General features: G+C 39.3%; 3 protein-coding genes and 1 long non-coding RNA gene across 10 annotated transcripts; 2 read left to right on the top strand and 2 right to left on the bottom strand.

Moving 5' to 3' along the window:
* Positions 1–1,525: 1,525 nt before the first annotated feature.
* On the top strand, positions 1,526–23,703 carry LOC133713742 (protein TOPLESS-RELATED PROTEIN 2-like). 7 transcript variants are annotated; one of them, XM_062139775.1, is made up of 13 exons: positions 1,526–1,683; positions 1,868–2,268; positions 17,029–17,830; positions 18,031–18,107; positions 18,214–18,327; positions 18,397–18,543; positions 18,880–18,993; positions 19,098–19,280; positions 19,415–19,543; positions 19,652–19,747; positions 19,950–20,135; positions 22,933–23,105; positions 23,200–23,696. In XM_062139775.1, the coding sequence occupies exons 4-13, from the start codon at positions 18,048–18,050 to the stop codon at positions 23,408–23,410; spliced, it is 1,413 nt and encodes a 470-aa protein (XP_061995759.1). In that variant the 5' UTR covers positions 1,526–1,683; positions 1,868–2,268; positions 17,029–17,830; positions 18,031–18,047; the 3' UTR covers positions 23,411–23,696. The 7 variants fall into 7 exon arrangements, with proteins under 7 accessions (XP_061995759.1, XP_061995763.1, XP_061995762.1 ...); XM_062139779.1 differs by lacking the exons at positions 1,526–1,683; positions 1,868–2,268 and adding exons at positions 15,312–15,464; positions 15,649–16,085 and having other exon boundaries at positions 18,236–18,327; positions 18,414–18,543; positions 23,200–23,703; XM_062139778.1 differs by lacking the exons at positions 1,526–1,683; positions 1,868–2,268 and adding exons at positions 15,312–15,464; positions 15,649–16,085 and having other exon boundaries at positions 18,217–18,327; positions 18,414–18,543; positions 23,200–23,702.
* LOC133713746 (uncharacterized) lies at positions 5,581–8,225 on the bottom strand. Its single transcript, XR_009848229.1, has 2 exons — positions 7,705–8,225; positions 5,581–5,785 (listed from the first exon to the last, which is right to left on the bottom strand). It is a non-coding gene; the product is annotated as an uncharacterized LOC133713746 (long non-coding RNA).
* LOC133713745 (uncharacterized) lies at positions 10,368–11,770 on the top strand. The gene is made up of 2 exons (XM_062139782.1): positions 10,368–10,516; positions 11,357–11,770. Exons 1-2 carry the CDS (start codon positions 10,438–10,440, stop codon positions 11,683–11,685), a joined length of 408 nt encoding a protein of 135 aa, XP_061995766.1. The 5' UTR covers positions 10,368–10,437; the 3' UTR covers positions 11,686–11,770.
* Positions 23,704–25,826: 2,123 nt separating the features above from the next.
* LOC133717029 (uncharacterized) lies at positions 25,827–26,828 on the bottom strand. Its single transcript, XM_062143652.1, has one exon. It carries the CDS (start codon positions 26,826–26,828, stop codon positions 25,827–25,829), a length of 1,002 nt encoding a protein of 333 aa, XP_061999636.1.
* Positions 26,829–27,934: the final 1,106 nt, after the last annotated feature.

The following is a 27,934-nucleotide window of genomic DNA, read 5'->3' as shown; positions in this document are numbered from 1 at the left end:
AAGAATTCAATTCATGGAATGATCGAGCTGGGTCTTTCTGTTGTCTTCTAAGGTTATAATCTTAGAGCTTTACTCAACATTTAATCAAAATTTAATTAAATTAACAATTCCATGGTCAAAGTATACCAAATTCATATTGCTTTTGCATCTAAATATCGAATAATGAACAACAAACATGGGATTGGACATGAAGTTTTTTTAATGAATTCGTTTTTTTGCAACAAACATGTAAATGGCTTCGTTTTGCTTATTTAATAACAATTGCTTTTTAGATTAATTGGTAACAAAATTTATTGATTTGAATACAATTTCCACATAGGTAATGGTGTGGGGGTCCCAGCTTTAGCTAGGCATGTTTTGCATGCCCTCCCAGCATTAAAGATGGAGATTGAAGCATGTAGAGCAGGTCTCTTACTCTGTATCCACGAAGATTGGACGGAAGTAGACATTGAAAGCGATTCTATCCTTTTAGTTGATGTCCTGAAAAGAGGTGAGGAAGATTTGTCAGTGGTGGGACGTGTGTTGGATGATTGTAGAGCATAAATGTCTGCTTTTCAGTTAGTCAACATTCGTCACATCTATAGAGAAACAAATGGTGTAGCTGATAGATTAGCGCACTTTGCTAGTGTTGGCTTGATTGATGATGTTTGGTTAGGGGAGATCCGGCTATTATTCATGACGTACTCTATGAAGATTATTGCATGTACTGTATCTAATGTAGCTCGGGGTTCAAGTTTTATGTCCTCCCAACCCCACGGATGCAATATTTTACTAGTAATATAACAAATGGTACCGGGCGTGTTGGATCATCAAAAGAGAGAGAGCAAGTGTTGTCTTAAGAGCTGAGAGTGAGAGATTCTTATATTCTTGTTTGTGTATTCTTCTTCTTCTATAGTGAAACCCGAGCAGTCCGAAGACAGAGGTAAAGTTTTTCTCACTAGACATCAATAACAAGTTAGCGTGTTCGTGTTTATTTCTCGGGCCCGTCCAAATCAACATATTTGGGCATGTCCAACAAATTTTTATCTAAGTTCGGGCCCTTCAAATTTTATAAGTAACTCTAGAAATTTCAGTTATTTTTCGTTTATAAATGTGGATAGCTTAGCAATTTGATTATAGAAACAAGGAAACACAATAATTTGCCTTTTTAGTTTGGTATTGCCAATGAGTATTACCAAAGTTTACAAGGTTGCCTGCTCTAGAATTAGAATAAGACGAAGTATAAGAAATTATGTTGCACGTTTTTCTTATCTTAGCACAATCTGAAGAATCTACGATGAGTTTGGTGGCGGGTGTGCTCAGGGTTCTATGCTGTAATTTGGTGTCTATATTGGCGAAAAGAAAGGGAAAAAAAAAAAAAAAACCACTTTCCATTTGGGTCTGATTCAGTCTTACACACACACATTTGGGCCCGGCCATTCCTGATTTCAGGCCCTTGTCATTTTCCAAGTGGTCTGGTCCCCATTTAACAACGCAAAGCCCAAATGGACGAAGACGAATAGAAACTGAATCCACCGTCCTTGTTCTCACTATCAACCCCCAAATTTTCGCTCATTCGTCCAAAAGAAGAGAAGTAAAGAGAAGAAACTCAGAAACGGTTAAGCATGAGCTTAATCAAGAAACCGGGACAGGATGGAGTTGCGGTGAATCGAGGAGATGGTCGTGATGGGGTAGTCTCTGCTGGTATGTATGCCGCGATTAATTTCATGTCGTCTTTCATCAAATATTCATGTTTGCTCCTCTTTAATATGTCGTAATATTGGATATCCTCTTTAATCAAGGATCTTTTTTTTTTGGCGGGGGGTTGTCGTTATTGTTCAATGGAATGTGGCTCAGTTTTTTATGTTGTTATTTTTTTGGTGAACAGGTCGAGAAGAATGTGTTCAGCCAGCTCCCTTTGGACCCTTACCAAAGGGATATGTATGGGATCGCCTATATGTCTCTACCAGCGGTGTTGGACGTCCTCTCTGTGCAGCTCCTATGTTTTGTGTTATTTGCAGCAAGTTTCTTGAGCACATGACTAAAGACTGCCCTCATTTGCATGATGAGAGTTACAGCGATCGCCGTTGGAAGGTTTTTCGTGCCCCTCTTGTTGTTAAAACCGCCGCTGAGATTTTAGAAGAGAGGAGATTCATTGATGAAATTGATCCAGAAGATTCTCCTTTCCCCACTGATGCATTGGGAGCTGCGTGCAGACCAAAGCCTTCGATGGCTGAAAAGTTCTCAAATATTGGGGATGCTGCAACAGTGTAACTAGTTCAAAGTCAGGTTAGTCGATGCTCATAGTATGCTTCATGTTCTTTCTCCTCTTATTCTTTAGGCATAACTGTGATCATGAATGAACTAGCACTGCATATTCAAATTCAGCTGTGCTTGGTGTCAATAGAACTGTCTGATCTTATCTTAGTTTAGCTCCGTCATTGTTCTAACTTTTGAGGCTGTGCAATACAAAGTCGTATTGAATTGCAGTTCAATTGTCCCTCTTTAAGTTTTGGATGTGAGTTTTCTTAAGTTTGTTCCGGATTAGTTGGACATTCCTTTGTTTAGGATCACGTGTATACTTCATGTACTTGATTTTTGGTCATTAAAACTTCCTTTCAAGCCTCTACATCTATTATACTGATGGTGAACTAAGGTGCAGTTTGGTACTGATAATTGTTAGAAGGATGCATTCTCTGACTACTTTTCCAGTCTTCCAGTAAACATTGTAGTTAAATATACGCAACTCTGCGAGTAACCCAATTGATTTAATTTTCTCTTTTTTTTTTCTTTTTCCTTCTTTTTTGGGTGTTGTTGAGAGCTTTGTTAAAATCCATGGTGGGTGTAAAGATGTTTGTATTTTTAATTAACGGATAGATCTCTTGGATTTTACCAATGTTCGATCAATGTACTTTTTCCTTTTCGTTTCTGATGATGTTACTATTTTGGATCAGCTTCTGTTCTCCTAAAAGTTCTGATTTTTGAATGTTTATATAGGAGCCTATGAGTTTCTGAAAATGTTGCCAGGCGGAGCACATATCAATGGCCAAATGGAGAAGTGAATGGTTACAGGGTGTATTTTTTTTTTTTGGTCAGTTAAACTTTGCATTGGAGAGATTGACTGATTTCAGTGTTTGGTTGCAATGACTTGTGTCTGGTTTATTATGAGTTGTGATGTAGCAGGGAAAGAACTTGTATTGTTATGATCTTTAGATATTCAGTTTTTAATTTTTAGCTTGCTTAGATAATTTAAGCAATTTGCATAAATTAGGAAAAAGGGCCCGAAAATCCAGGAACAGGCCGTGGTCCATGGTCCGTGGTACCCGTTTAATCACATAAAGCCACAATTTCTAAACCCACATAAAACCAAAGCAACTTGAATAATGCCACGTGGCGACCTGAGCGACGAACACGTAGGGAAGCTGAATTTGCCTTCTTTGTTCTCACAATTTAGGCGCTCAACCCCGAATTTTCGCTCAATTATGTTTTTTTGGCTGTCTACCATGTTAGTCAGTATTTTATTATTATTATTTTTGTCTTTTTTTTTTTTTTTGAACAAGGGCAGGTGCGGCTGCCCTCAAGCCTTCATTAATGAAACCGGAGAATACAAGGGCCGGGGGACATTGTGCCTAAACCCCAGATTACAATATGCAACTAGAGTACATCCAGAAAAAAATTCATGAGACGACTCAATTAAAAACTTGTACTCCAATCCACACCAGCTAGCAAAGAACGCGCGACAGACGGTTCTATTTGCTTCCCAGCGGTGACACAACGGAAAGATTACTCGATCTGCAACTTTAATGCAGCAAAGCGTAATTTCCATACTACCAGTTTTCCTATCATGTTGCCACTTGAATCTCCATCCAGTGGCAAGAAGTCTCACCCTGCCACTAGGAGGCAGCGACCATTTGACAAAGCAAGGAACTCGCCGCCACCCTAGAGCAGACAAGGCACAAAGAGTGCACCCACGGGCAAAAAGCCCAACGATCCCTACACAACGAATGCAGGGACTTATTTCGCGCAGCATGCGCAAAGCAACCCACAAACAGCAAACAACTATACAAACAAAGCAACAAACAGAGATAAAACAAACATAAAATAAAAAACAGCAGCAAAGCCAAACAGCCGAAGCCCGGCCCATCCACCATCTCTCCCAGAGGCCCAAAGCAGAAGCCCACCAAGCAAGCATCGATCTGCAACCGCCGGTACCAGACCGCCCCCGAGTAGACCGACGCCGCCGCGCAGTAACCCTGCACCGCCGTATTACCACGACACTGTGCAGGCCATTCTTCAACCCGATCGGTGCCCAAAACCCGATCCAGAACCGACCAGATCGGGATCGCAGCGACCGTCCCCCAGCCCCCAGTTGCCGCAGAGCTTCCACGGTTCGCCGCCGGCCATCCGTGTCCCAGAGCCACTCCAACTGCCTCAGAAACAACACAGAAGCACACCTGCAGACCCCCGTCCATCCCCAAACCCAGATCGGACCCAGTTCCACCCGAACCCAGATCGAAACTGCCTCCTGAGCCTCCATGGTTCGCCGCCGGCCATCCGTGTCCCAGAGCCACTCCAACTGCTCCAGAAACAACACAGAATCACGCCTGCAGACCCCTGTGCTCGCCCCCGAAACCAGAACAGATCTAGATCGATCTGCCCTCTCCAAGTTCGAACAACCTCTCTCGGATCCCGGACCGAGTCGTTGCCATTGAACCCTGCTGCTAGCCGGAACCACCATCCTCTCCCGGACCGGAACGCAGCGGCCGAAGCGGCGGCGGCGTTCGGCCGGGAGGGAGCTCTCTTTGCTTTTGCTTTTTTCTCAGGCGCGTGAGGCGCGTTCTCTACTTCTTACGAGTGTTGTTTTGTCCTTTCTTTTTAATACAGTGTTGATGGTTTTTGGAGTGAATTATTGTTTATAACTAAGCTTGTTACATTCTATGGTTGCTTTGACAGTTTTATTTGTTTGGTGATAAAAGAGGTTTTTTGGTTTTATTTTTTATTTTTTTGTGAGTGAAAAAAGAGGTTTGGAGGAAGAAAAGGTGGGCTGTACATACTGAATAATAATAATCTTACCGAGAGCAAGCATATCACCTCAATCACAATTGTTTGAAACAAGAGTATGTCCAATTTTGTAAAGCAAAACATAAGAGCAGGCCCAGTTCACCAAGTTATGAGCCAACAGAGCTTATCACCTCAATCACCGAATTAAGGCTATATTTGGTATGGCTGGGCTTTTCAGAAAAGCTGGCTTCTGCTTATTTCTGAGAATAAGTGGCTGAAAGGCAAAGCAGCTGAGTGTTTGGTAAACTGGCTTTTTATAAGTGCTATCAGTGGAAAAAGCAGTGGCAAAGTGTTTGGTAAACTCAAACTAGCTTGTGCTTTTTGTTTGTAGAATGACCAAATTGAACATGAGAGATTATTGCCTTAATTGTTTGATAATATAATGTAGTTGAAGTGTGCTCTTGTTATGGCTAGTTTAATATTTATTATGTCTATACACTTTTTTTTTATTTTTTGAACTATCAATTTTTATAAATCATCGTGATCATATGGAATTTGCATGACAGACTTTTTAGTAGTTATTTTTGACAAAAGAAAAAGTGAAAAACGCTAACAAAAGAGAAAAATTACTATTTAACGTCAAGTTCATACATCTTCACCAAAGCAATACATGAAATTCACAAAATTACATATTGATGTACATTAGAGAATGTCTAAGACATTATTCAATAATCATAAGACCTTTCTGGGGTGAAACTCATTGTTTTCTCCTGAAGCTTGTGAGACATCAGCTTCAGTACAATATCTGCAAATAGACATAGAAGATGTGAGAATCTCGAAGACTCAAACTGCCTTTTAAGGAATCAATCATGCAATCAAGCGAGCCATATAATTAGAGAAGAAACAATACACAGAAAAAGTGTAAAGGATAATGCAAAGTATCAAATGCCTATCATTGTGATGAATGTTATATATGCAAGTTGTAAAACCCAGTATGATTAAATGAGTTTCATCCACTCTGTCATTCAGATAGAGGTGAAAAAGGCTATACTGAAGTTAAATAGTAACTGATATAGGAGAAAACAATGCATCTGTAATATTCCATTAACCCAGAACACCTGTATGATCATAAAAATAAGCAACAAGAAAAGATAGTCACTGCCCAGTAACATAAGAAGGATGATTCATGCACTGCATAATTATTTTCAAAACATATAGCATCCAATTTGGGAAACTATACAGAAACCTTTCCATTATGGTTCAAATTAGTTCCACCTAAATAAGTACTAAGCTTTTATCAAAGTCTGTTTAGGAATATGATTATCAATTTCCTGCAGATTCTAATACTTTCATGTGAAGTCAACTCTCATCTTCATGAGTCACATCTAGGAAGACAGAGTAGTGCATGTATTCTTTATTCTCAAGCATGATTCGAATGTTTGACATAAGAATGTTGGTCGTTTCCTAAACCCTAATTTTACTTCAACCAAACTAGAAGAAAAGTGTTTAAACCATGCATCTGTCAAAACACATGGCAGTTCTGCCAGTTCATAAAGACCAACTTCAGAGCCTTGCATATATTTTATTACTATCTCAATGTTTAGAAAAGGATTGTTCTAAAGAAGCAAGGCATACATTAATCTCATATTTCTTGTGTAAAAATCTCATCTTTCCAAACAACAACTTTCTTAAAACCTTTAACTCAGATTATATCAAGATTGAATATGAAAATATAACCCAACACAAAACAATGATCATTGTATTTCAAAACCAAACCGGGTGACTATCAAATCTTTACCAAGCTGAAGTGATCTGTTGTAGTTAAAAACAGAGCCGGCCCTCAGGGCTGCCCACTGAGGCAACCGTCTCAGGCCACCAGCTTCTGGGGGCCTCATAGCTCTGACTTTCAATAAATATTATATAATATATATAAACTATGCGCCTAAATCACCAATGTTATAAATTAGAGTAGTGGCAAGGCTGCCTTTTAGGGGTATTTTTCAGCATGAGTTTGAATCCCACTAATGACATTTTTGCATATATTTTCTTAAGTTTTTTGTATATTTTTGAATTAAATTTTTTTTTTTTCGTACAGACCTGTTCTCGAGTCATATATCTTTGAAGTACTTATATAACATAAATACTATATGTTTCTTTTCGCTGTTATCATTATATAATTACTAAATTAAATAAAAAATAATTTGATAAGGAAAAAAAAATGTATATATTCGCCTCAGGCCTCTACAATCTCAGGACCGGCCCTGGTTAAAAATACAAACACACATGTATCAAAGTGATACAAGAGCAATGGGCAAGTAATACAGATCAAACATTAAGCCTACAGCCCAGAACACAACAGAATTCAATCTCAAAGTTACATTGCTGACACATGTTCAACTTCTACTAAGTCAAAAGGAGATCAACACCAATCAACACAAGTTAAAAGGGTCCAGAAAATTCACCAAAACAAAATCAAACTCAACCCATTACAGCTATCCAATGATACAAGGATGCTGGCAGTACTCAAATCATAGGCAAATTGAATTGACCAAATCCCCGAAATTGGTTCTAAATAGTTCTAAATATATGTACATCACAACACCCAGTATATATGTGTGCTACAAATCACAATCTACCACTCATATCCAAAACCCAGAACAAAATTGATACTTCCTTTTCACCAAAATCACATAAATTTATCATGAAATAGATAAAAAAAAAAACCTGAATCAAATTGCCAAGCATCCTTGATTGAGCCTTCGACTTCCAACCCGAAATCGTGATGAGAGGCTGAGGCGGCGTCAGAGGGAGGGTGTGTTTGATGCCGCGTCTGTGATGAGAGGGAGAAAGATTGATGCAGCGACTAGGATAGAAGGAAGGGTTTCATGGCAATCGAGTAATTGCTTCAACCAAGGGAGGATAGAGACCGGTATTTTCGAAACTTCATTAATCTACGGTCACCAGCGCTACAGTGATATCCTGGCTTCTGGCTTTTAAAAGGAGGGGTGAGGCCGCTTCTGCTTTTCGACGGAAGCCGCAGCAGCTTTTAGAAGAAGCTGGGTTACCAAACGCTTCTCCATCTTCTGCTTATAAGCGGGGGAGCTAAAAAGCCCCCCCCCCCCCCAACCGGTGATTTTCGAAACTTCATTAATCTACAGTCACCAGCGCTACAGTGATATCCTGGCTTCTGGCTTTTAAAAGGAGGGGTGAGGCCGCTTCTGCTTTTCGACGGAAGCCGCAGCAGCTTTTAGAAGAAGCTGGGTTACCAAACGCTTCTCCATCTTCTGCTTATAAGCGGGGGAGCTAAAAAGCCCCCCCCCCCCCCCCAGACCGGTATTTTCGAAACTTCATTAATCTACAGTCACCAGCGCTACAGTGATATCCTGGCTTCTGGCTTTTAAAAGGAGGGGTGAGGCCGCTTCTGCTTTTCGACGGAAGCCGCAGCAGCTTTTAGAAGAAGCTGGGTTACCAAACGCTTCTCCATCTTCTGCTTATAAGCGGGGGAGCTAAAAAGCCCCCCTCCCCCCCCCCCCCCCCCCCAAACGCAGCCTAAAGTGAGCAAAAGAAAGAAGTAGAATAACCTCACTGAGGTTTTCAAAATAGAAGTCCAAGTTCACCAAACATAATGGGCAGAGCTTATCGCTTCAATCACCAAATAAAAGTTAGGAAAAGAAGGAAGAAAAAAAAAGGCCCAATTCAGTTATCAAAACCAGAAGAATAGTGGGCTCAGTTCACCAAACATTATGGGCCAGCAGAGCCTATCACCTCAATCACCAAATAAAAAATGAGAAAAACAAAAAAGAACTTCCAGACAAAAAAAGAGTTTGCCCCTCCTGGGCTGTCAGAGCTTATCATGTATGGGCTTGGCACTTCAGGCCCAATGCTTCATTAACAGCATCTTGTCTCCTATCGGAAAGAAGAAGAAGAATATCTGGACCAATACCAAAGGCACAGATGTTGACAACCATGAAGATGATGGCCCATGAGACATTTGGAGTTTTTTTCTTGATCGAAAATGAGTACCCAAGAAAGGTGGCTGGAAGAACACTAGCGAGACGGACACGTGTACATAGCAAAACTGTGCTTCTTCTTTGCAACCGACGACCTTGAAGAAGGTTGAGAGGGAGTAAGGGGAGGCAGGGGAGCCTGTTGAAGGACCATATTTCAAATTTTATATTTAGTATAGCCTGAAATTAAGCTGGTTTAGAAAGATGAATTCAACAGCAAAATACAGAGGCTGGGTTGATTGTTTTTGATGGGTTTTGCTGCTTTTGCAAGTTCTTGTTTTTTTTTTATAATTTTTTTTTATAACTGATATCTAACGGTGTTAGCTCTTGCTAGAAGAGATAACACGTGTCAAATTACTATTTGTGGGACAGAGTTGGAATAGGGAATTTAGGGACAGCTAATTTCCTCCCGTTCATGGCGGGGAGGGAGTGGGAATATTACCACCAAGGAATGGCCATGTTGATTAGACCATTGATCTTTGGTGACGATGACCAATGCAATTCGTGATGGCATAGATGGGCCGCAATGAAGAATGATCAATGCAATTCCACCTACCTGCTTACGTAATCTTATTTGGAAATGATTTATGTGCTTATTGAAAATAAGTTTCTAATGTCTTACGGGATTGGATTAGATGCCAACAAATAGGGGAATAGGTTGTAGTAGTTGATCAAGTCTTGGATCATCAAAAGAGAGAGAGAGCAAGTGTTGTTTTAAGATGTGAGAGTGAGAGATTCTTATATTCTTGTTTGTGTATTCTTCTTCTTCTATAGTGAAACCCGAGCAGTTCGGAGACAGAGATAGAGTTTTTCTCACTAGACATCAATAACAAGTTAGAGTGTTCGTGTTTATTTCTCGGGCCCGTCCAAATCAACATATTTGGGCATGTCCAACAAATTTGTATCTAAGTTCGGGCCCTTCAAATTTTATAAGTAAGTCTAGAAATTTCAGTTTTATATGTGGATAGCTTAGCAATATGATTATAGAAACAAGGAAGCACAATAATTTGCCTTTTTAGTTTGGTATTGCCAATGAGTATTACCAAAGTTTACAAGGTTGTCTGCTCTAGAAAATTTGAGCCTTATGTTGCACGTATTTCTTATCTTAGCACAAACTGAAGAATCTACGATCAGTTTGGTGGCGGGTGTGCTCAGGGTTCTTGGCTGTAATTTGGTTTCCATATTGGGGAAAAGAAAAGGAAAAAAAAAACACTTTCCATTTGGGTCTGATTCAGTCTTACACACACACATTTGGGCCCGGCCATTCCCGATTTCAGGCCCTTGTGATTTTCCAAGTGGTCTGGTCCCCATTTAACAACGCAAAGCCCAAATGGACGAAACTGAATCCACCGTCCTTGTTCTCACTATTTAGTTCAACCCCCAAATTTTCGCTTATTGGTCCAAAAGAAGGGAAGTAAAGAGAAGAAACTCGAAACGCTGAGCCTTAACCATGAGCTTAATCAAGAAACCGGGATGGGATGGAGTTGCGGTGAATCGAGGAGATGGTCGCGATGGGGTAGTCTCTGCTGGTATGTATGCCGCGATTAATTTCATATCGCTTTTTAGGGTTTTGTTTTAATTTTTCAGTTTTTACCTGAATTTTATGTATGGATTCTTTTTCTGTACTATAAATTGATAGCTATTGTATGTGTTTCCTGTACTGCAAATTTTATTCGATACGTATACTTTTCTGGTGGAATTTGTAGAGTAACAAATTGCTGCTTCATTGTTTCTCTAACCAAATTTGTGTTTCTGGGTCTCTCAAAGCGAATTTGAGTATCATCAAAAGAATCGGATTGTTCTTTGTAGTGCTTTATTTTGTTGCCGCATTTGAATGAAATCTAGAATAGAAAAGTCATATAACAAGTGTTTGTGCGATATGCTCATATACTGGTGTCAGAGTTAAGATGTATGTCGAGCATCATACCATGTGGGTAGCTTATGTATCCTCTAAGCAGCTGGAAATTACTTGGCATTCATTCCTGCTTTTTTTTTTTTTTTTTTTTTTTGCGTTGAGATGCTCTCTTGATCAACACCCATGCTCGAGTTATTTAATCTTATTTTGCTTAGAGGTGATATGTTTCTTAGAGGTTTTAGACCTAAAAAAATGTTCATATAGGTTGACTGGTGGCTACTGGCTTAATCAGAAGAAGAATTAATGGTGCAAATGTTTCAGATTGATTTTACTGCTTTGGAAGATATCGTCTTTCATAAAATATTCTTGTTTGCTCCTCTTTAATATGTCGTAATATTGGATATCCTCTTTAATCAAGGATCTTTTTTTTTTTTTTTTTTTTTTTTGTGGGGTCGTTATTGTTCAATGGAATGTGGCTCAGTTTTTTATGTTGTTATTTTTTTTTGGTGAACAGGTCAAGAAGAATGTGTTCAGCCAGCTCCTTTTGGACCCTTACCAAAGGGATATGTATGGGATCGCCTATCTGTCTCTACCAGCGGTGTTGGACGTCCTCTCTGTGCAGTTCCTATGTGTTGTATTATTTGCAGCAAGTTTTTAGAGCACATGACTGAAGACTGCCCTCATTTGCATGATGAGAGTTACAGCGATCGCCGTTGGAAGGTTTTTCATGCCCCTTTTGTTGTTAAAACCGCGGCTGATATTTTAGAAGAGAGCTTCATTGATGAAATAGATCCAGAAGATGCTCCTTTCCCCACTGATTCCAAGAAGCATTATGAATTTTGATAATGTAATTCTACTTTTGGTGATACTTTTCATGTTGTTTTAATATTTTATTAATATTTTATGAGGTATCATGGTATAAATTTAATATTACTATTTAAAATTTTGAAATATTTGAAATTATAAACGGGTCGGATTAGCGGATCGGGTATCCGTTAATCCGGCGGATACGGATTTGGATCGAGCTATCAATTATCCGCCGAGTTAACGGAGAGAGTTTGGATCGAATTTTTTTTTAAGTAAACGGATTTGGATTTAGGTTGATTTGATCTAAATCCGGTCAATTTACAGGTCTAGTTGGATGTCTACCATGATAGTCAGTATTTTATTATTATTATTTTTGTCCTTTCTTTTTAATACAGAGTTGATGGTTTTTGGAGTGAATTATTGTTTATAACTGAGCTTGTTACATTCTATGGTTGTTTTGACAGCTTTATTTGTTTGGTGATAAAAGAGGTTTTTTGGTTTTATTTTTTATTTTTTGGTGAGTGAAAAAAGAGGTTTGGAGGAAGAAAAGGTGGGCTGTACATACTGATAATAATAATCTATTAATCTTACCGAGAGGAAGCATATCACCTCAATCACAATTGTTTGAAACAAGAGTATGTCCAATTTTGTAAAGCAAAACATAAGAGAAGGCCCAGTTCACCAAGTTATGAGCTAACAGAGCTTATCACCTCAATCACCGAATTAAGTGAGCAAAAGAAAGAAGTAGATTAACCTCACTTACGTTTTGCAATGGCAATGGATCACAATACCATCCCCATCCCCGGGGTCATTCTCTACCCCCATCCCCAATAAAAATATATTGGGGATTCCCCGTCCCCATCCCCACTGGGGACTAAGCCTCCAAACCCGTCTCAAATCCCCAATAAGAATTTAATAAATAAAATAATTTTTTCTCATATTGCCTTTTTTAAATTCAAAATCTACAACAAATAAATTTAAAACAAGATTAAATTCATAAATCATAATTTAGTCAGTTCAAAAGTCAAAACACCATTAAAAAAAGTAGTAAATGTATATATTTATGATTTATATTATGAAAAATAAATTAAAATATATATAAGTTAAATATATGTATATATTATTGGGGCGGGTTTGGGGATGGGGATCACAATACCATCTCCGCCCCATCCCCAATCTTAGATAGCGGGGATTGGAGATCCCCTTCCTCATTCCCCATTTGTCCCGGAATTCTCCCCCCATTAGGGGCGGGTATCCAATGGAGCTCCGCCCCGCTGGGGACTTTTGCCATCCCTACTTAGGTTTTCAAAATAGATGTCCTAGTTCACCAAACGTAATTGGCCAGCGGAGCTTATCGCTTCAATCACCAAATAAAAGTTAGGAAAAGAAGGAAGCAAAACAGGCCCAATTCAGTTATCAAAACCTGAAGAATAGTGGGCTCAGTTCACCAAACATTATGGGCCAACAGAGCCTATCACCTCAATCACCAAATAAAAAATGAGAAAAACAAAAAAGAACTTCCCAATGCTTCATTAACAACATCTTATCTCCTATTGGAAAGAAGAAGAAGAATATCTGGATCAGTACCAAAGGCACACATGTTGACAACCATGAAGATGATGGCCCATGAGACATTTGGAGTTTTTTTCTTGATAGAAAATGAGTACCCAAGAAAGGTGGGCGGAAGAACACTAGCGAGACGGACACGTGAACATAGCAAAACTGTGCTTCTTCTTTGCAACCGTCGACCTTGAAGAAGGTTGAGAGGGAGAAAGGGGGGCAGGTGAGCTCGTTGAAGGACCAGATTTCAAATTTTATATTCAGTATAGCCTGAAATTAAGCTGGTTTAGTAAGATGAATTCAACAGCAAAATGCAGAGGCTGGGTTGATTGTTTTTGATGGGTTTTGCTGCTTTTGCAAGTTCTTGTTTTTTTTATTATTTTTTTTATAATTTTTTTATAACTAATATCTAACGGTGTTAGCTCTTGCTAGAAGAGATAACACGTGTCAAATTACTATTTGTGGGACAGTTGGAATAGGGAATTTAGGGACAGCTAATTTCCTCCCGTTCATGGCGGGGAGGGAGTGGGAATATTACCACCAAGGAACGGCCACGTTGATTAGACCCAGGGGCGGAACTGTGTAAAGGCCTGCAGGGGTCTGCACCCCCCCTACTATTATTGCATATTCAGTTTTACTAGCTAATATAACCATATAAGACGAGGAGAACTGTGTTTATTCAAATGATTGGACATCCCCCCCCCCCCTAAAAAAAATCTCAGCCCACAGCTTCACAATGTAATCCTACATAAGTTAAAACTGAACAAAAAGAGGAAACTTATTTTGGTTGGTTAGTCAGACCAAAATATATGAAATGTTCCAAGTACAGTAAACTTCCCCACCGTTGCTTAGGGTTTGAAAGGAAAGTTTAAAGAGAAAAAAGCAAACAATAATCATATTTGATTTGCTATTAATTTCTAAGTTTTTTTTGGCGTTAAAATGAATTTCGTTTTTTTACGGTTGAATATTTATTTGTGGTTATAGGACATATTCAATAAATTTTTCTTAATGATGAAATACTTTACATGATAGGGTAGTTTTGGTTAGAGAACTCTTTTAATTTTCCAAAATAAAAAGACTACCAAAATTACTGTTATACGTGCGAATTTAGTTTATAACTGGACCCCCCCCAAGATACAATTCCTGGTTCCGCTCCTGATTAGACCATTGATCTTTGGTAACGATGACCAATGCAATTCGTGATGGCATAGATGGGCTGCAATGGAGAATGATCAATGCAATTCCACCTACCTGCTTACGTAATCTTATTTGGTAATGATTTATGTACTTATTGAAAATAAGTTTCTAATGTCTTACGGGATCGGATTAGATGCCAACAAATAGGGGCATAGGTTGTAGTAATTGATCAAGTCTTGGATCATCAAAAGTGAGAGAGAGCAAGTGTTGTCTTAAGAGGTGAGAGTGAGAGATTCTGATATTCTTGTTTGTGTATTCTTCTTCTTCTATAGTGAAAGTTTTTCTCACTAGACATCAATAACAAGTTAGCGTGTTCGTGTTTATTTCTCGGGCCCGTCCAAATCAACATATTTGGCACTGTCCAACAAATTTTTATCTCAGTTCTTGCCCTTCAAATTTTATAAGTAAGTCTAGAAATTTCAGTTATTTTCGTTTATAAATGTGGATAGCTTAGCAATATGATTATAGAAACAAGGAAACACAATAATTTGCCTTTTTAGTTTGGTATTGCCAATGAGAATTACCAAAATTTACAAGGTTGCCTGCTCTAGAATTAGAATAAGACGAAGTATAAGAAATTATGTTGCACTTTCTTATCTTAGCACAATCTGAAGAATCTACGATCAGTTTGGTACTTTGGTGGCGGGTGTGCTCAAGTACAGCAAACTTTGCTGTAATTTGGTTTCTATATCGGGGAAAAGAAAAGGAAAAAAAAGAAAAAAAAAACACTTTCCATTTGGTTCTGATTCGGTCTTACACACACACATTTGGGCCCGGCCATTCCCGATTTCAGGCCCTTGTGATTTTCCAAGTGGTCTGGTCCCCATTTAACAACGCAAAGCCCAAATGGACGAAGACGAATAGAACTGAATCCACCGTCCTTGTTCTCACTATTTAGGTTCTCAACCCCCAAATTTTCGCTCATTCGTCCAAAAGAAGAGAAGTAAAAAGAAGAAACTCGAAACGCTGAGCCTTAACCATGAGCTTAATCAAGAAACCGGGACAGGATGGAGTTGCGGTGAATCGAGGAGATGGTCGTGATGGGGTAGTCTCTGCTGGTATGTATGCCGCGATTAATTTCATGTCGTCTTTCATCAAATATTCATGTTTGCTCCTCTTTAATATGTCGTAATATTGGATATCCTCTTTAATCAAGGATCTTTTTTTTTTGGCGGGGGGTTGTCGTTATTGTTCAATGGAATGTGGCTCAGTTTTTTATGTTGTTATTTTTTTGGTGAACAGGTCAAGAAGAATGTGTTCAGCCAGCTCCTTTTGGACCCTTACCAAAGGGATATGTATGGGATCGCCTATATGTCTCTACCAAAGGTGTTGGACGTCCTCTCTGTGCAGTTCCTATGTGTTGTGTTATTTGCAGCAAGTTTTTAGAGCACATGACTGAAGACTGCCCTCATTTGCATGATGAGAGTTACAGCGATCGCCGTTGGAAGGTTTTTCATGCCCCTCTTGTTGTTAAAACCGCCGCTGAGATTTTAGAAGAGAGGAGATTCATTGATGAAATAGATCCAGAAGATGCTCCTTTCCCCACTGATACATTGGTTGCAGAATTTTCTTCATTCTCCACTAATGCATTGGGAGCTGCGTGCAGACCAAAGCCTTCGATGGCTGAAAAGTTCTAAAATAATGGGGGTGCTGCAACAGTGTTACTAGTTCAAAGTCAGGTTAGTCGATACTCATAGTATGCTTCATGTTCTTTCTCCTCTTATTCTTTAGGCATAACTGTGATCATGAATGAACTAGCATTGCATATGCAAATTCAGCTGTGCTTGGTGTCAATAGAACCGCCTGATCTTATCTTAGTTTAGCTCCGTCATTGTTCTAACTTTTGAGGCTGTGCAATACAAAGTCGTATTGAATTGCAGTTCAATTGGCCCTCTTTAAGTTTTGGATGTGTGTTTTCTTATTCAGGATTAGTTGGACATTCCTTTGTTTAGGATCACGTGTATACTTCATGTACTTGATTTTTGGTCATTAAAACTTCCTTTCAAGCCTCTACATCTATACAGTATACTGATGGTGAACTAAGGTGCAGTTTGGTACTGATAATTGTTAGAAGGCTGCATTCTCTGACTACTTTTCCAGTCTTCCAGTAAACGTTGTAGTTAAATATACGCAACTCTGCGAGTAACCCAATTGATTTAATTTTCTCTTTTTTATTTTTTTTCCTACTTTTTTGGGTGTTGTTGAGAGCTTTGTTAAAATCCATGGTGGGTGTAAAGATGTTTGTATTTTGCAAATTTATTGTGTGTGTGTGTGTGTGTATTGTTCATTGAAATCTGTAGCTAGCCTTCTATTGTAAGTCGAGGGTGTACTGCCATTACTGATTGTATCAGGTTTCATAGTAAACTTATTCTGGAAATGATTGTAGTGTTATTTTTCCAGCTGTATAACTCACTTCTCTCACTTATTGTTTCATTTGAATTTGTGTGTATGATTTCAACTTTCAAGCTATTGATTACAATTCCATTTTTAATTAACGGATAGATCTTTTGGATTTTACCAATGTTTGATCAATTTACTTTTTCCTTTTCGTTTCTGATGATGTTACTATTTTGGATCAGCTTCTGTTGTCCTAAAAGTTCTGATTTTTGAATGTTTATATAGGAGCCTGTGAGTTTCTGAAAATGTTGCCAGGCGGAGCACATCAATGGCTAAATGGAAAAGTGAATGGTTACTGGGTGTATTTTTTTTTTTTGTCAGTTAAACTTTGCATTGGAGTGATTGACTGATTTCAGTGTTTGGTTGCAATGACTTGTGTCTGGTTTATTATGAGTTGTGATGTAGCAGGAAAGAACTTGTATTGTTATCTTTAGATGTTCAGTTTTTAATTTTTAGCTTGCTTAGATAATTTAAGCAATTTTCATAAATTAGATAATTCAATCATCAAATAAAAGTTAGAAAAAGAAGGAAGCAAATGAGGCCCAATTCAGTTATCGAAAGTTCGAAACCCGAATAATAGTAGGCCAAGTTCACCAAACATCATGGGCCAGCGGAGCCTATCACCTTAATCACCAAATAAAAATGAGAAAAAGAAAAAAAGAACTTTCTAACCAAAAAAGAGTTTTCCCCTCGTGAGCTGTCGGAGCTTACCCTGTATGGGCTTTGCGCTTGTTGGCCCAATTCTTGGGTAACAGCATCTTATCTATCGGAGAGAACAAGAAGAATATCTGGACCAATAGCAATGGAACACATGTTGACAGCACGAAGATGATGGCCCATGAGACATTTGGAGTCTTCTTCTTGATGGAAACATCAAGAAAAGAAAGAGCAGACGGACACGTGTACCTTCCAAAACTGTGCTTCTTCTTTGTAACCGTCGACCTTGAAGAAGGTTGAGATCAAGGAAGGAAAGGGAGGGGGATGAGCTTGTTCAAATTTTATTTAGTATAGCTTGAAATTAACGCTGGTTAGTAGTAGATGCTATTTGAATTAGGGAACTCTGTTGTTGTTATTTAATTTTCAGCCTAAATCTGGTTTTAGATTATTTTTTTTTCTTTTTCTTAAATTGGTGTAGCTCCTGTAAATGGAGATACCATCAAATGAAATTCCAGAGCCGTCAGTGAATTCAACCAGTGATGCTGAGCAACTACATGTTTGATGTATTAGGTTTACGCTTGATAAGGATGTTTGAGGGCAAAGCTTTGAAGAGAAACCGAGGCACTACTGAGCCCATCAACACCAAGGTAGTCTTTGCTACAATGCATGCCAATTGTGTGTGCTATGCTGACAACATTTAATTTCTGTCAGCTAGGTAATTTTATTGCTTACTGTTTGTTATATTTCGTCTAGCAGCCTTTGATTGGCTATGCAGTTGTAGGCCCCATTGGGAATGTTTCTAACACTGTTGCTTCAACCCTGGAACGCGCTGATAGAATCCAACCTGCTGTTTCTGTCAGTAGTCTGGTAAGTTTTTGTGGCATGCAATTTTTAATGCTGCCTATGTTAGTGCATTTATATTGGTTTTCACTGCAGGGTAATATGGAGAACAGCGGGCTTGTTGATGTTAAACCAGGGATCCCTGATGTTATAGACAAGATTAAGAGATGCAAAGTTTCTGATATTGCGGATCCTTCTCAAATGAAAGCTTTAAGATTGCCCGACTCTAAAACAGCTGGAAAGGTGTGGAGAATATATATATATCCTCTTTCAAAAACTAGTTCGTAAATAAACCCACCCCTTCAGTTTTCATTTTGGTGGTCGTTGTTTTCCCCTACCAGTGTAAACTCACCTTCTAATTAACCACGCTTTTTTCTTTTCTTTTCTTTGGGTTTTATACCAAACAAAGCAAATTCTGCTTTAGTTTTGTTCAGTTAGAGGACATACTTTTGAAGATTTTGCATCTAAAACTGGTACAAATTAGTGTATGCATACATATATGCTGTAGAACAAGGTCATCTACATCCTTGATTCCAGATTCTATAACACCACATTGACGGTAATTAATGGAAATTGCAGGTTGTGAGACTAATGTACACCAATGACGGCTTGGCTCTGTTAGCGCTGGCCTCCAATGCTGTTCACAAGATTTGGAAATGGCCGCGTGATGACAGGAATAATCCATCAGGAAAGGTCTGGCTTCTGCCCTCTGTCCTCTGTCCTTCCCTAAGTGAATTGCTATCTGTTATTTAGTTTATGTTTCTTATGGATTCCTACCTTGTGATATTTTCTTCCAGGCTAGTGCATTTGTTGTTCCACAGTTGTGGCAGCCTCGGAATGGAATTCTTATGGCTAATGATGTAAATGACAATAAGCCTGCTGAGGAATATACTGCATGCATTGCTGTATATAAAAATGATTCTTACATGATGTCTGCATCTGGCGGTAAGGTCTCTTTGTTCAACATGATGACATTTAAGGTATGCTATTAATGCTTCTTTTAGAACCATCTACAAATATCTGTAGCATAATTTTTGCACTACATTTATATTTGATATCTCTTATATTCAATCTCATTTAATTACCTTTCTTAAACCTGGGGTTTGTTTTCCAGGTCATGAAAACATTTGTGTCTCCTCCTCCTGCTGCCACTTTTCTGGCATTCCATCCTCAAAATAATAATATAATTGCTATTGGCATGGAGGACTCTACTATTTTAATATATAATATCAGGGTTGATGAGGTAAAGATAAGATCCCTCCCATGGCTATATCTATATTCTTGTTGTCTTTGAGATTTTGTTCATTTTGTCTGGTTATTTGAAAAACTAAATGTCAGATGGAATTGACAGGTCGAAACCAAACTGAAGGGTCACCGGAATCGGATAATGGGCCTTGCGTTTTCCCAAACTCTTAACATACTGGTTTCTTCAGGAGCTGATGCCCAGGTTAGTGGTTAGTTACTTATAATGGGCACATTTTAGTTTCTTATAAACATGAAATGTTTTGCCATTAAGATGAGTTACTGCTTCAATGGAAAAAAAAAAAGAAGAAGTGTTAAATCTTATTTCAATGGATTTTGTTTCATATTTGATTCCATAGACTATAATTGCTTGATATTTTCATTTACTCTAAATGACTTGGTTGTAGTTATGTGTGTGGAGCATTTTTGGGTGGGAGAAAAAGAAAACAACGTTAATACAAGCACCAACTGGTCGGCAATCCCCTTTGGTTGGAGAAACAAAAATTCAGTTTCATAACGATCACACACATCTATTGGTTGCCCATGAAAGCCAAATTGCTGTGTATGACAGCAAGCTTGATTGTTTACGCTCTGTAAGTTATCCACGAGAGTGCAGTCCTTACTATTTCATCTTGAATTGCTAAGATTAAGTTGATAATATTGGTTTGGTGGTCAAACAACTCTAGAAGTTAGAAATGAGCTATTTGCAATGAACTTTTGTGTACAGTTGGTTAGAAGATACTTATCTGTGCCAACGCCTGATACATATTACTCTTGTGTGAGGCACTTTTTTATTTTCAATGTAGCATTACTCGGTAATATAACGATTTACAAATTTTTTTAGGTTTAACTACGGTAAAAATTTATCTGTCTAGAAATGCTTGAAGTCTTGAACAATGAGATTTATTTATTTAGAAAATTACATACAAGTGTCAATTTGAAACTTAAATTAGCCATAAGGCCACCAATGTTTTCTTGTATACATAAGGCCACTTGTAGCTTTAAATTATTTTCAACCTGACAATTTTACCCTTCCACTAACTCCATAATCATCCGGCCAAAATGAACAGAAATTCATTCCCTCTCCTCTCTCTCTCTCTCTCTCTCTCTCTCTCTCTCTCTCTCTCTCTCTCTCTCTCTCTCTCTCTCTCTCTCTCTCTCTCTCTCTCTCTCTCTCTCTCTCTCTCTCTCTCTCTCTCTCCCCGATCTCTCTTCTTCTTCTCTTCCCTCTGCAATCACCGGAAAGAATCAATTCCGGCCACCATCTCTCATCATCGTCACCATCAATTGAACCACAACACAAACCCGACCAAAGCCCAGCCACCCCCCGCCCCGATTCCGACGACCACTGCCTCTGATCTGGTGAGATTCTAATGGATCTAAGCTTACAAAACCTCGAAACGGCGCCGCCATGCCTGAAGACGATGACGACAACGAAGAAGCTCCGATCGGAGCTACCTCACTGGAGTCCAACTCAGATCTCTCTGATTCTCTACTCATCTCCGATTCTTTCTGATTCTCTCACTGGAGACGATTCTCTACTCATCTCCGATTCACTCAGATCTCCAATTTTGACTTGAGACGCCTCACACGCCTCGGCTCCGGCAGCTCCCTTCGTCACCATCTAGCTCGGCTCCGGCAGCACCTTTCCTCCACCGCCACCATCGCCTCTTCCTCCACCTCACCTGCATCGGAAACCTAAACAAGCACCGATTCTCCAGCAACGACGACAAGGCCCGCGGCCTCTTCATCTCCAACCGGAAAGTCTCTCCGGCTTTTCGACATGGCCTACAGGTCAGACGACGACTACCACTTCAAGGTCGTCTTGATCGGCCATTCCAGCTTCGGCAAATCTGATTTGTTGTCCAGGTTCATGCGCAATGAGTTCAACCTCGAGTCTAAGTCCACCATCGGTGTCGAGTTTGCCACCCGGAGCATTCACGCCAATGATTAGATTGTCAAGGCCCAGATTTGGGACACCGCCGGCCAAGAAATGTGATAAGCCTTTCAATTCCATTCGTTATTGTCATTGTATTTGGTTTAGTTATTGAGGTTGAGACCAAATCCTTGTGGTATTTTTGTTGAAATTAATTAGACGGCATGATTAGAATTAGTTTAGTTTGGTTTGATTTGATTGTGATTTATTGGAATAAATGGGCTTGGATTTGTTTGAATTCATCTGTTGTGGAATTTTGCAGGGGTGAGAAAGAGAGTTGTGCTCTTGTGTGATGGGGGGATGGTTTTGTGGTTGAATTCTGTTTTCTGATGGTGTTGTGATGTATTTTGATTGATGAATAATGAACCATTTCTTGTATGTTAATTTGTTGCAGTTAGTAACTCGCTATAACTGTTATAGCGGCTTTTCAACATAGTGATAGTATCTTTCTATATCTATGTTAGTATTTTTTCAACATGATGTCAATAGCTTCTATTTTCATTTTCATTATTTCAAGTTAGCAGCTCCGTGTAATTGTTCTAGTGACATTTCAATATCGTGATCATAGTAGCTTTATGTGTCTATGTTAGTATATTTTCAAGCTAATGTCAATAGATTTTTTTTTTCAAATCAGTAGCTCTCTGTAACTATTATAATGGTTTTCCATCATAGTGATCGTAGCTTTCTGTACCTATGTTAGTAGCTCTCTAATGTTAGTGAAAGTAGCTTTCTAATGTTAGTGAGAGTAGCTCGTTGGTGTTGGTGACAGTAACTTTTGTTGTTGGTGAGAGTAGTTTTTTGTGTTGGTGAGAGTAGTTTTTCTGGTGTTGGTGATAGTAGCATTTGTTGCTGATGAGAGTAGTTTTTGGTTTGTTGGTGGGGATAGTAACTTTTCGTTTTGGGGAGCATATGTTTTTTTGGTAAGGAGTAGCTTTTATTGTTGGTGATAGTAGCTTTTGTTATCTCGCCGGAGGTTGCCGGAAATCTCACCAGAGTAGCTTTTGTTGCTAGTGATAGTAGCTTTTGTGACCTCGCCGGAGGTGGCCAGGAATCTCATCAGAATAGCTTTTGGTGTTAGTGACAGTAGCTTTTGTGGTCGCCAGAGTTCGCCTGAAGTTGGCCGGAGGTCTGCCGGAAGTTGGCCGGAGTTCGCCGGAGATCGGCTGGAGAGCTCGCCGGAGAGGAGAGAGAGAATGATTGTTGATTTTGTACTCTAGTGGCATTTATGTAAATATGTTGGTTTTTAATATCCAAAATATAACACATTTTTTAGTCTAGTGGCCTTATGAGGGAAAATACTAGTTGGTGGCCTTATGGCTAAAAAAATAATCAAAGATGCACTTATATGTAATTAACTCTTATTTATTTTAATCCATCATCTTTTAGAATAGAAAAATTTGTACGTCTTTAGTGTAATTTGATTTTTCTTTCTTCCTTCTCCTGTATATTGGCAGTGGACTCCCAAAGATGCACTTGCTGCTCCCATCTCATGTGCAATATATTCATGCGATGGTTTGGTTGTTTATGCTACTTTTTGTGACGGTGCTGTGGGAGTTTTTGATGCTAATAGCTTAAGACTCAGATGTCGAATAGTGCCTTCTGCTTATATACCATCATTTTCTCTCAGGTGAGCACAAAGTATTATGCTCTTTGTTGAATAGAAACCCTGTTCCTTCTGTCTTTTTCTCTTACTATACTGAACCTAATTTGTACATTTGCAGCGGTGGCAACCCCTCCAATCCTCTGGTTGTAGCAGCTCATCCATCTGAGCCTAACCAGATTGCAGTTGGCATGACTGACGGGTCAGTCCATGTGGTTGAACCATCTGATGCAGAGCTGAAGTGGGGTGGCACACCCTCTCAAGATATTGGTCCTTCCAATTCATCAAATCATTCTCTTAGTAGTCAAGCATCAGAACTTCCTTCCAGGTGATAATTAAGTTATTATCAAGACCAGTAGACCAGACAGACATCATGCTGCAGTTTCGTGAATTTTAGCTAGTATTACCTTACCCAATTTTTCGGCCGAGCCATTGCTTTGGGTTATGGTTCTTTATTCTGTGTATATATTTGTCTTTCTTTAGTTTGCAAAATGAAGTTGTACAGATATGAATCTGTATATCGTTTGAGAAAAAAGAAGAAGAGAAGAAATTGTTGGGTCGTGGATCCGATTTCACCTAGGATAAGGATTTGTTAATCCTTTATCAAAAAGGAGTTTTGATATTGCTTCCTACATGCTTACATAATCTTACTTGATAATGGTTTCTATGTCTTTTGGGAATAGTTTTCCAATGTCTTATGGGATCGGGTTAGATACTATTAGGATTCTTGTTCTTATCATGGGCTATTTTGTCTTGTGGGCTTGGTTGGGCCATGTTACATGTTATCATTTTGGGCCGTGGTCCAGATAGTGGGTTCTAGGTAGTTTCTACACCCAGTTGCTTAAATTATAGGGATGCATTGTTGTAAGCATCATTGAAGAATATGTCAATTTGACATTTGCTTAATTTCTCTTTGTTTTCCTTTCCTTCCCTTTGCAACCGATGTCGTTTCACGGCTACGACCCTGGGGATCGTAACAGATACCTACAAATAGGGGCATAGGTTGTAGTAGTAGATCAAGTCTTGAATCGTTAAAACAAAGAGAGCAAGTGAGGTCTTAAGAGGTGCGAGAACTTCTTGTGAGAGATTCTTGTATACTTGTTAAGAGGATTCTAGGTCGAATTCCTAATAGAAACTCGTTTCTGGTGCAAGCCCAAATCGAAGAAACGCTGAGCTCTAACCATGAGCTTGATCAAATTAAAAAAAAAAAAAAAAAAACCATGAGCTTTATCAAGAAACCGGGACAAGATGGAGTTGCGGTGAATCGAGGAGATGGTCGTAATGGGGTAGTCTCTGCTGGTATGTCTGCCGCGATTAATTTCATATTGTCTTTCATCAACTATTCATGTTTGCTCCTCTTTAATATTTGTAACTCTGGGGGTTTATTGTTCGATGGAATGTGGCTCAGTTTTTTATGTTGTTATTTTTTTTTTTGGTGAACACCAAAGGGATATATGTGGGCTCGAGAATATATCTGTGACGATGATGTTGGACCTCCTCTCTATGCATCTCCTATGTTTTGTCTTATCTGCAGCAAGTATTTTGAGCACATGACTAAAGACTGCCCTCATTTGCATGATGAGAGTTACAGCGATCGCCGTTGGAGGATTTTTCATGCCCCTCCTGTTTTTAAAACCGCTAATGCATTGATAATGCAGATATTTGTCAGGACTCTCCCTGGAAAGATCCTAACCCTTGAGGTTGAAAGCTCTGACACCATTTACAATGTCAAAGCCAAAATCCGAGACAAGGAAGGCATCCCCCCAGACCAGCAAAGGCTGCTTTTGAATCGCAAGCTTCTCGAGGAGGGGCGCACCCTTGCTGACTACAATATCCAAAACGAATCCACTCTTCACCTGGTGCTAAGGTTGTAGGCGAGCACATCAATTGCTAAATGGAGAAGTGAATGGTTGTTGGGCTACTGGACTTTTCTTATGAATTTATCTCTCTTTTTTAACTTTGCATTGGAGTGTTCGACTGATTTCAGTGTTTGGTTGCAATGACTGTGTGTCTAGTTGATTATGATTTGTGATGTAGCAGAAAAAAACTTGTATTGTTATGATATTTAGATATTCAATTCTTATTTTAGCTTTGTTAGGTAATTAATGGAATTTCTATAACTTGGCAAAATGGGCCCAAAAGTTTAGAAACTCTGTCCGAGCTTGATTCAATCTTAGGCTTCAAATCAACACATCTGGGGTTCTGAGTCCGGCTTGAAATTTATTGTCTGTGTTTCGAGCCCTTTAGATTTTAGAAAAGAAATTTTCGTTCTTTTTCTTTATACGTGGACAGCTTAACAATATGATCAAAGAAACAAGGAAATGCAACAACTTGTCTTTTTGGTTTGAAATTGCCGATCAATATTACCAAAGTCTCCATGCATGCGTGCTCTAGAATTAGAATAAGACGAAGTATAAGAATGTTGCACGATTTCTTATCTCAGCACAAACTGAAGAAAGTAGACAAAGAAAGAAAGGGGAAAAAAATTCTAAATCTAACCAAGCATGAAGGATGTGTAGGCAAGTATTTGAAACAATTCAGATTAGAAGCAAAAGGAAAATATCAAACATCAATAATATGCTTCAACTTTTCCCCGATTTCTTTGTGTCTCTTTCAATCTTTACTTGCTACTAAAAAAATGAAAATAAAATCTTCCGCCGAGAAGTGACCAAAAAGGCCATCATAATTCTAGCTAGAACACGACCATCATCAAGTACTCACGTTTGACAATTAACTCCTCGTAATCAATCAGACCACGCTTTCATTTTTCTCTTCATCATTTTTCCCGTCATTATTTTTTCCGTCCGCCTCCTCGTGAGGATTCCAACGGCAACATGGACCTCCGGCTGCCAAGGAGTCGGCAATGGGTTTAATCACCAAAATGCCCTGCCCCACGGCGAAGCTGAAGAACGTGATCAAAAACACCACGAATGAAATGACCGCAAAATCCGAATCGTCCGGCTTCCACACGACCGACACAGCCAGCAGAATGACCTGCACCGGCAACGGCACCAACACAGTCACTGCAAGTGCGTAAATCCGCATCCTCAATCCCTTGTTTATCACCAAAGCCAGCACCTTCCATAATGAGAACAAGAACCACATGAAATATGTAACCGCAAAGGCGCCAAATATCACAGTGCTCAACAAAGGGTACTTGCACAGCACAACCTTGTTACCAAACTTGTCGATTTTCACCATAGAGCTCTGGGTAAAACAAGCCGGCAGCGGTAAAAGCATCTTATCTATCGGCGAGAACAAGAAGAATATCTGGACCAATAGCAATGGCACACATGTTGACAGCACGAAGATGATGGCCCATGAGACATTTGGAGTCTTCTTCTTGATCGAAACATCAACAAGAAAGAGCAGAGTACCTAAGAAAGCTGGCTGGAAGAACCCTAGCGAGGCGCTCACGTGTACCTTGCAAAACTGGGCTTCTTCTTTGTACCCGTCGACCTTGAAGAAGGTTGAGAGGAAGGGAAAGGGGCCGTAGAGATAGCTGCGGCGGAAGGAAGGGAGGCGGATGAGCTCGTTGAAGGACCAGAAGATGACGAAGATGACGAGGAGGAATCGGACGGTCCAGAGAGAGTTGAAGTGCTGGAGGTGGTGGGCGGTCCGGGACTTGAAGCAGAGGTGGAAGATGAAGCAAAGAGAGAGGAGGGAGAGGAGGAGGAGGGTGAAAATGAAGAGTAAGGTGATAAGGTCGAGGGCGGAGTCAAGGTATGGTAACGTTGAAATGATTAACATGGATCGAGTCACAAGTAGTTTAATTTATATATATATGAAATATCCTCTGAGAAGTTCGATGATGGATGAATATATCGATATCGATAGATAGAAATGATGAAATTAAGAAGTGGCTATCGATATCGATATAGTAGAAATGATTACTATTTCACCACGTCTACGGTGAGAATGTGGTCGATAAAGATGAATATAACGTAGAATAATGGCGGCAATAGCGGCGGAGCAGCTGGTTGCCGAGGAGCTGAAAATGGGGGTAGGAGGTGGAGATTATGCATGGAAAATGAGGAGAATCAAGCAGACTATCGATGTTAGGGTTTGTGTGTTTTGGGGGAAATTGCATCGGACTTTTTGCAAGGTCGGAATCTCGGGGATGGGGGAGAGAATAAGGTAACGCGTTACAGTTTCTCTCTCTCTCTCTCCCCTATTCCGGCCTGCCGGCGGGGAACAGGCTGTGGGAAAGTGCAACAAAGAAAGGGAGAAGAGAGGAGAGAGAGAAAGAGGTGGAGGTTTTGATTATTTTGGGTGTAGAGAAAGAGAGAGAGCCAGCGCATGCAGCTAGAGAGAGGAGAGGAGGAGATCAAATGTGGTGCAATGAGATGTCTCCTTTCATTTCGGGATTTTACGGTTAGAAAATTAGAAATTAGGAATTAGGACCCTCTAATTTCAATTCCACACCTTGTAATGCTAGCCAGCTAAAAAACTTATTCTATATGAACAGAATATATACCACTGTGATTTGGAGTATTGATTTGGATATGAGTTGGCATATTAATTAAATACATACACCCTTTGATTTATTGGATAAGCTTGTGTTAAGCAACAATCAAGGTACTAATTGGTTGGATATGAGGATTTGAACCTACCTTTCTATTATCTTGATAGGTATAACGTATGACTGAAAACAAAAAGAAAGGTATAAAGTATGCCCTTAATGAAAAAATTGGTTGATGATGGGATTTTGACACCGTTAATGAAATATTATGGGTAATTTTTTTTTGCATTTTAGGGTAAGTGTAATCGGATTCAGTTTTATTTAATTTGTTGTCTCAGAAATTTCAAAACTGCCATTGATAATTAGTATTTGATATAGTTTATTCTTACGTGAA

This window comes from Rosa rugosa, chromosome 6, assembly GCF_958449725.1.
Source record: "Rosa rugosa chromosome 6, drRosRugo1.1, whole genome shotgun sequence".
NCBI classification, from domain to species: Eukaryota; Viridiplantae; Streptophyta; class Magnoliopsida; order Rosales; family Rosaceae; genus Rosa; species Rosa rugosa.
Note: the sequence above shows the minus strand (reverse complement) of the source record. Positions and strands in the feature narration are given on the sequence as shown.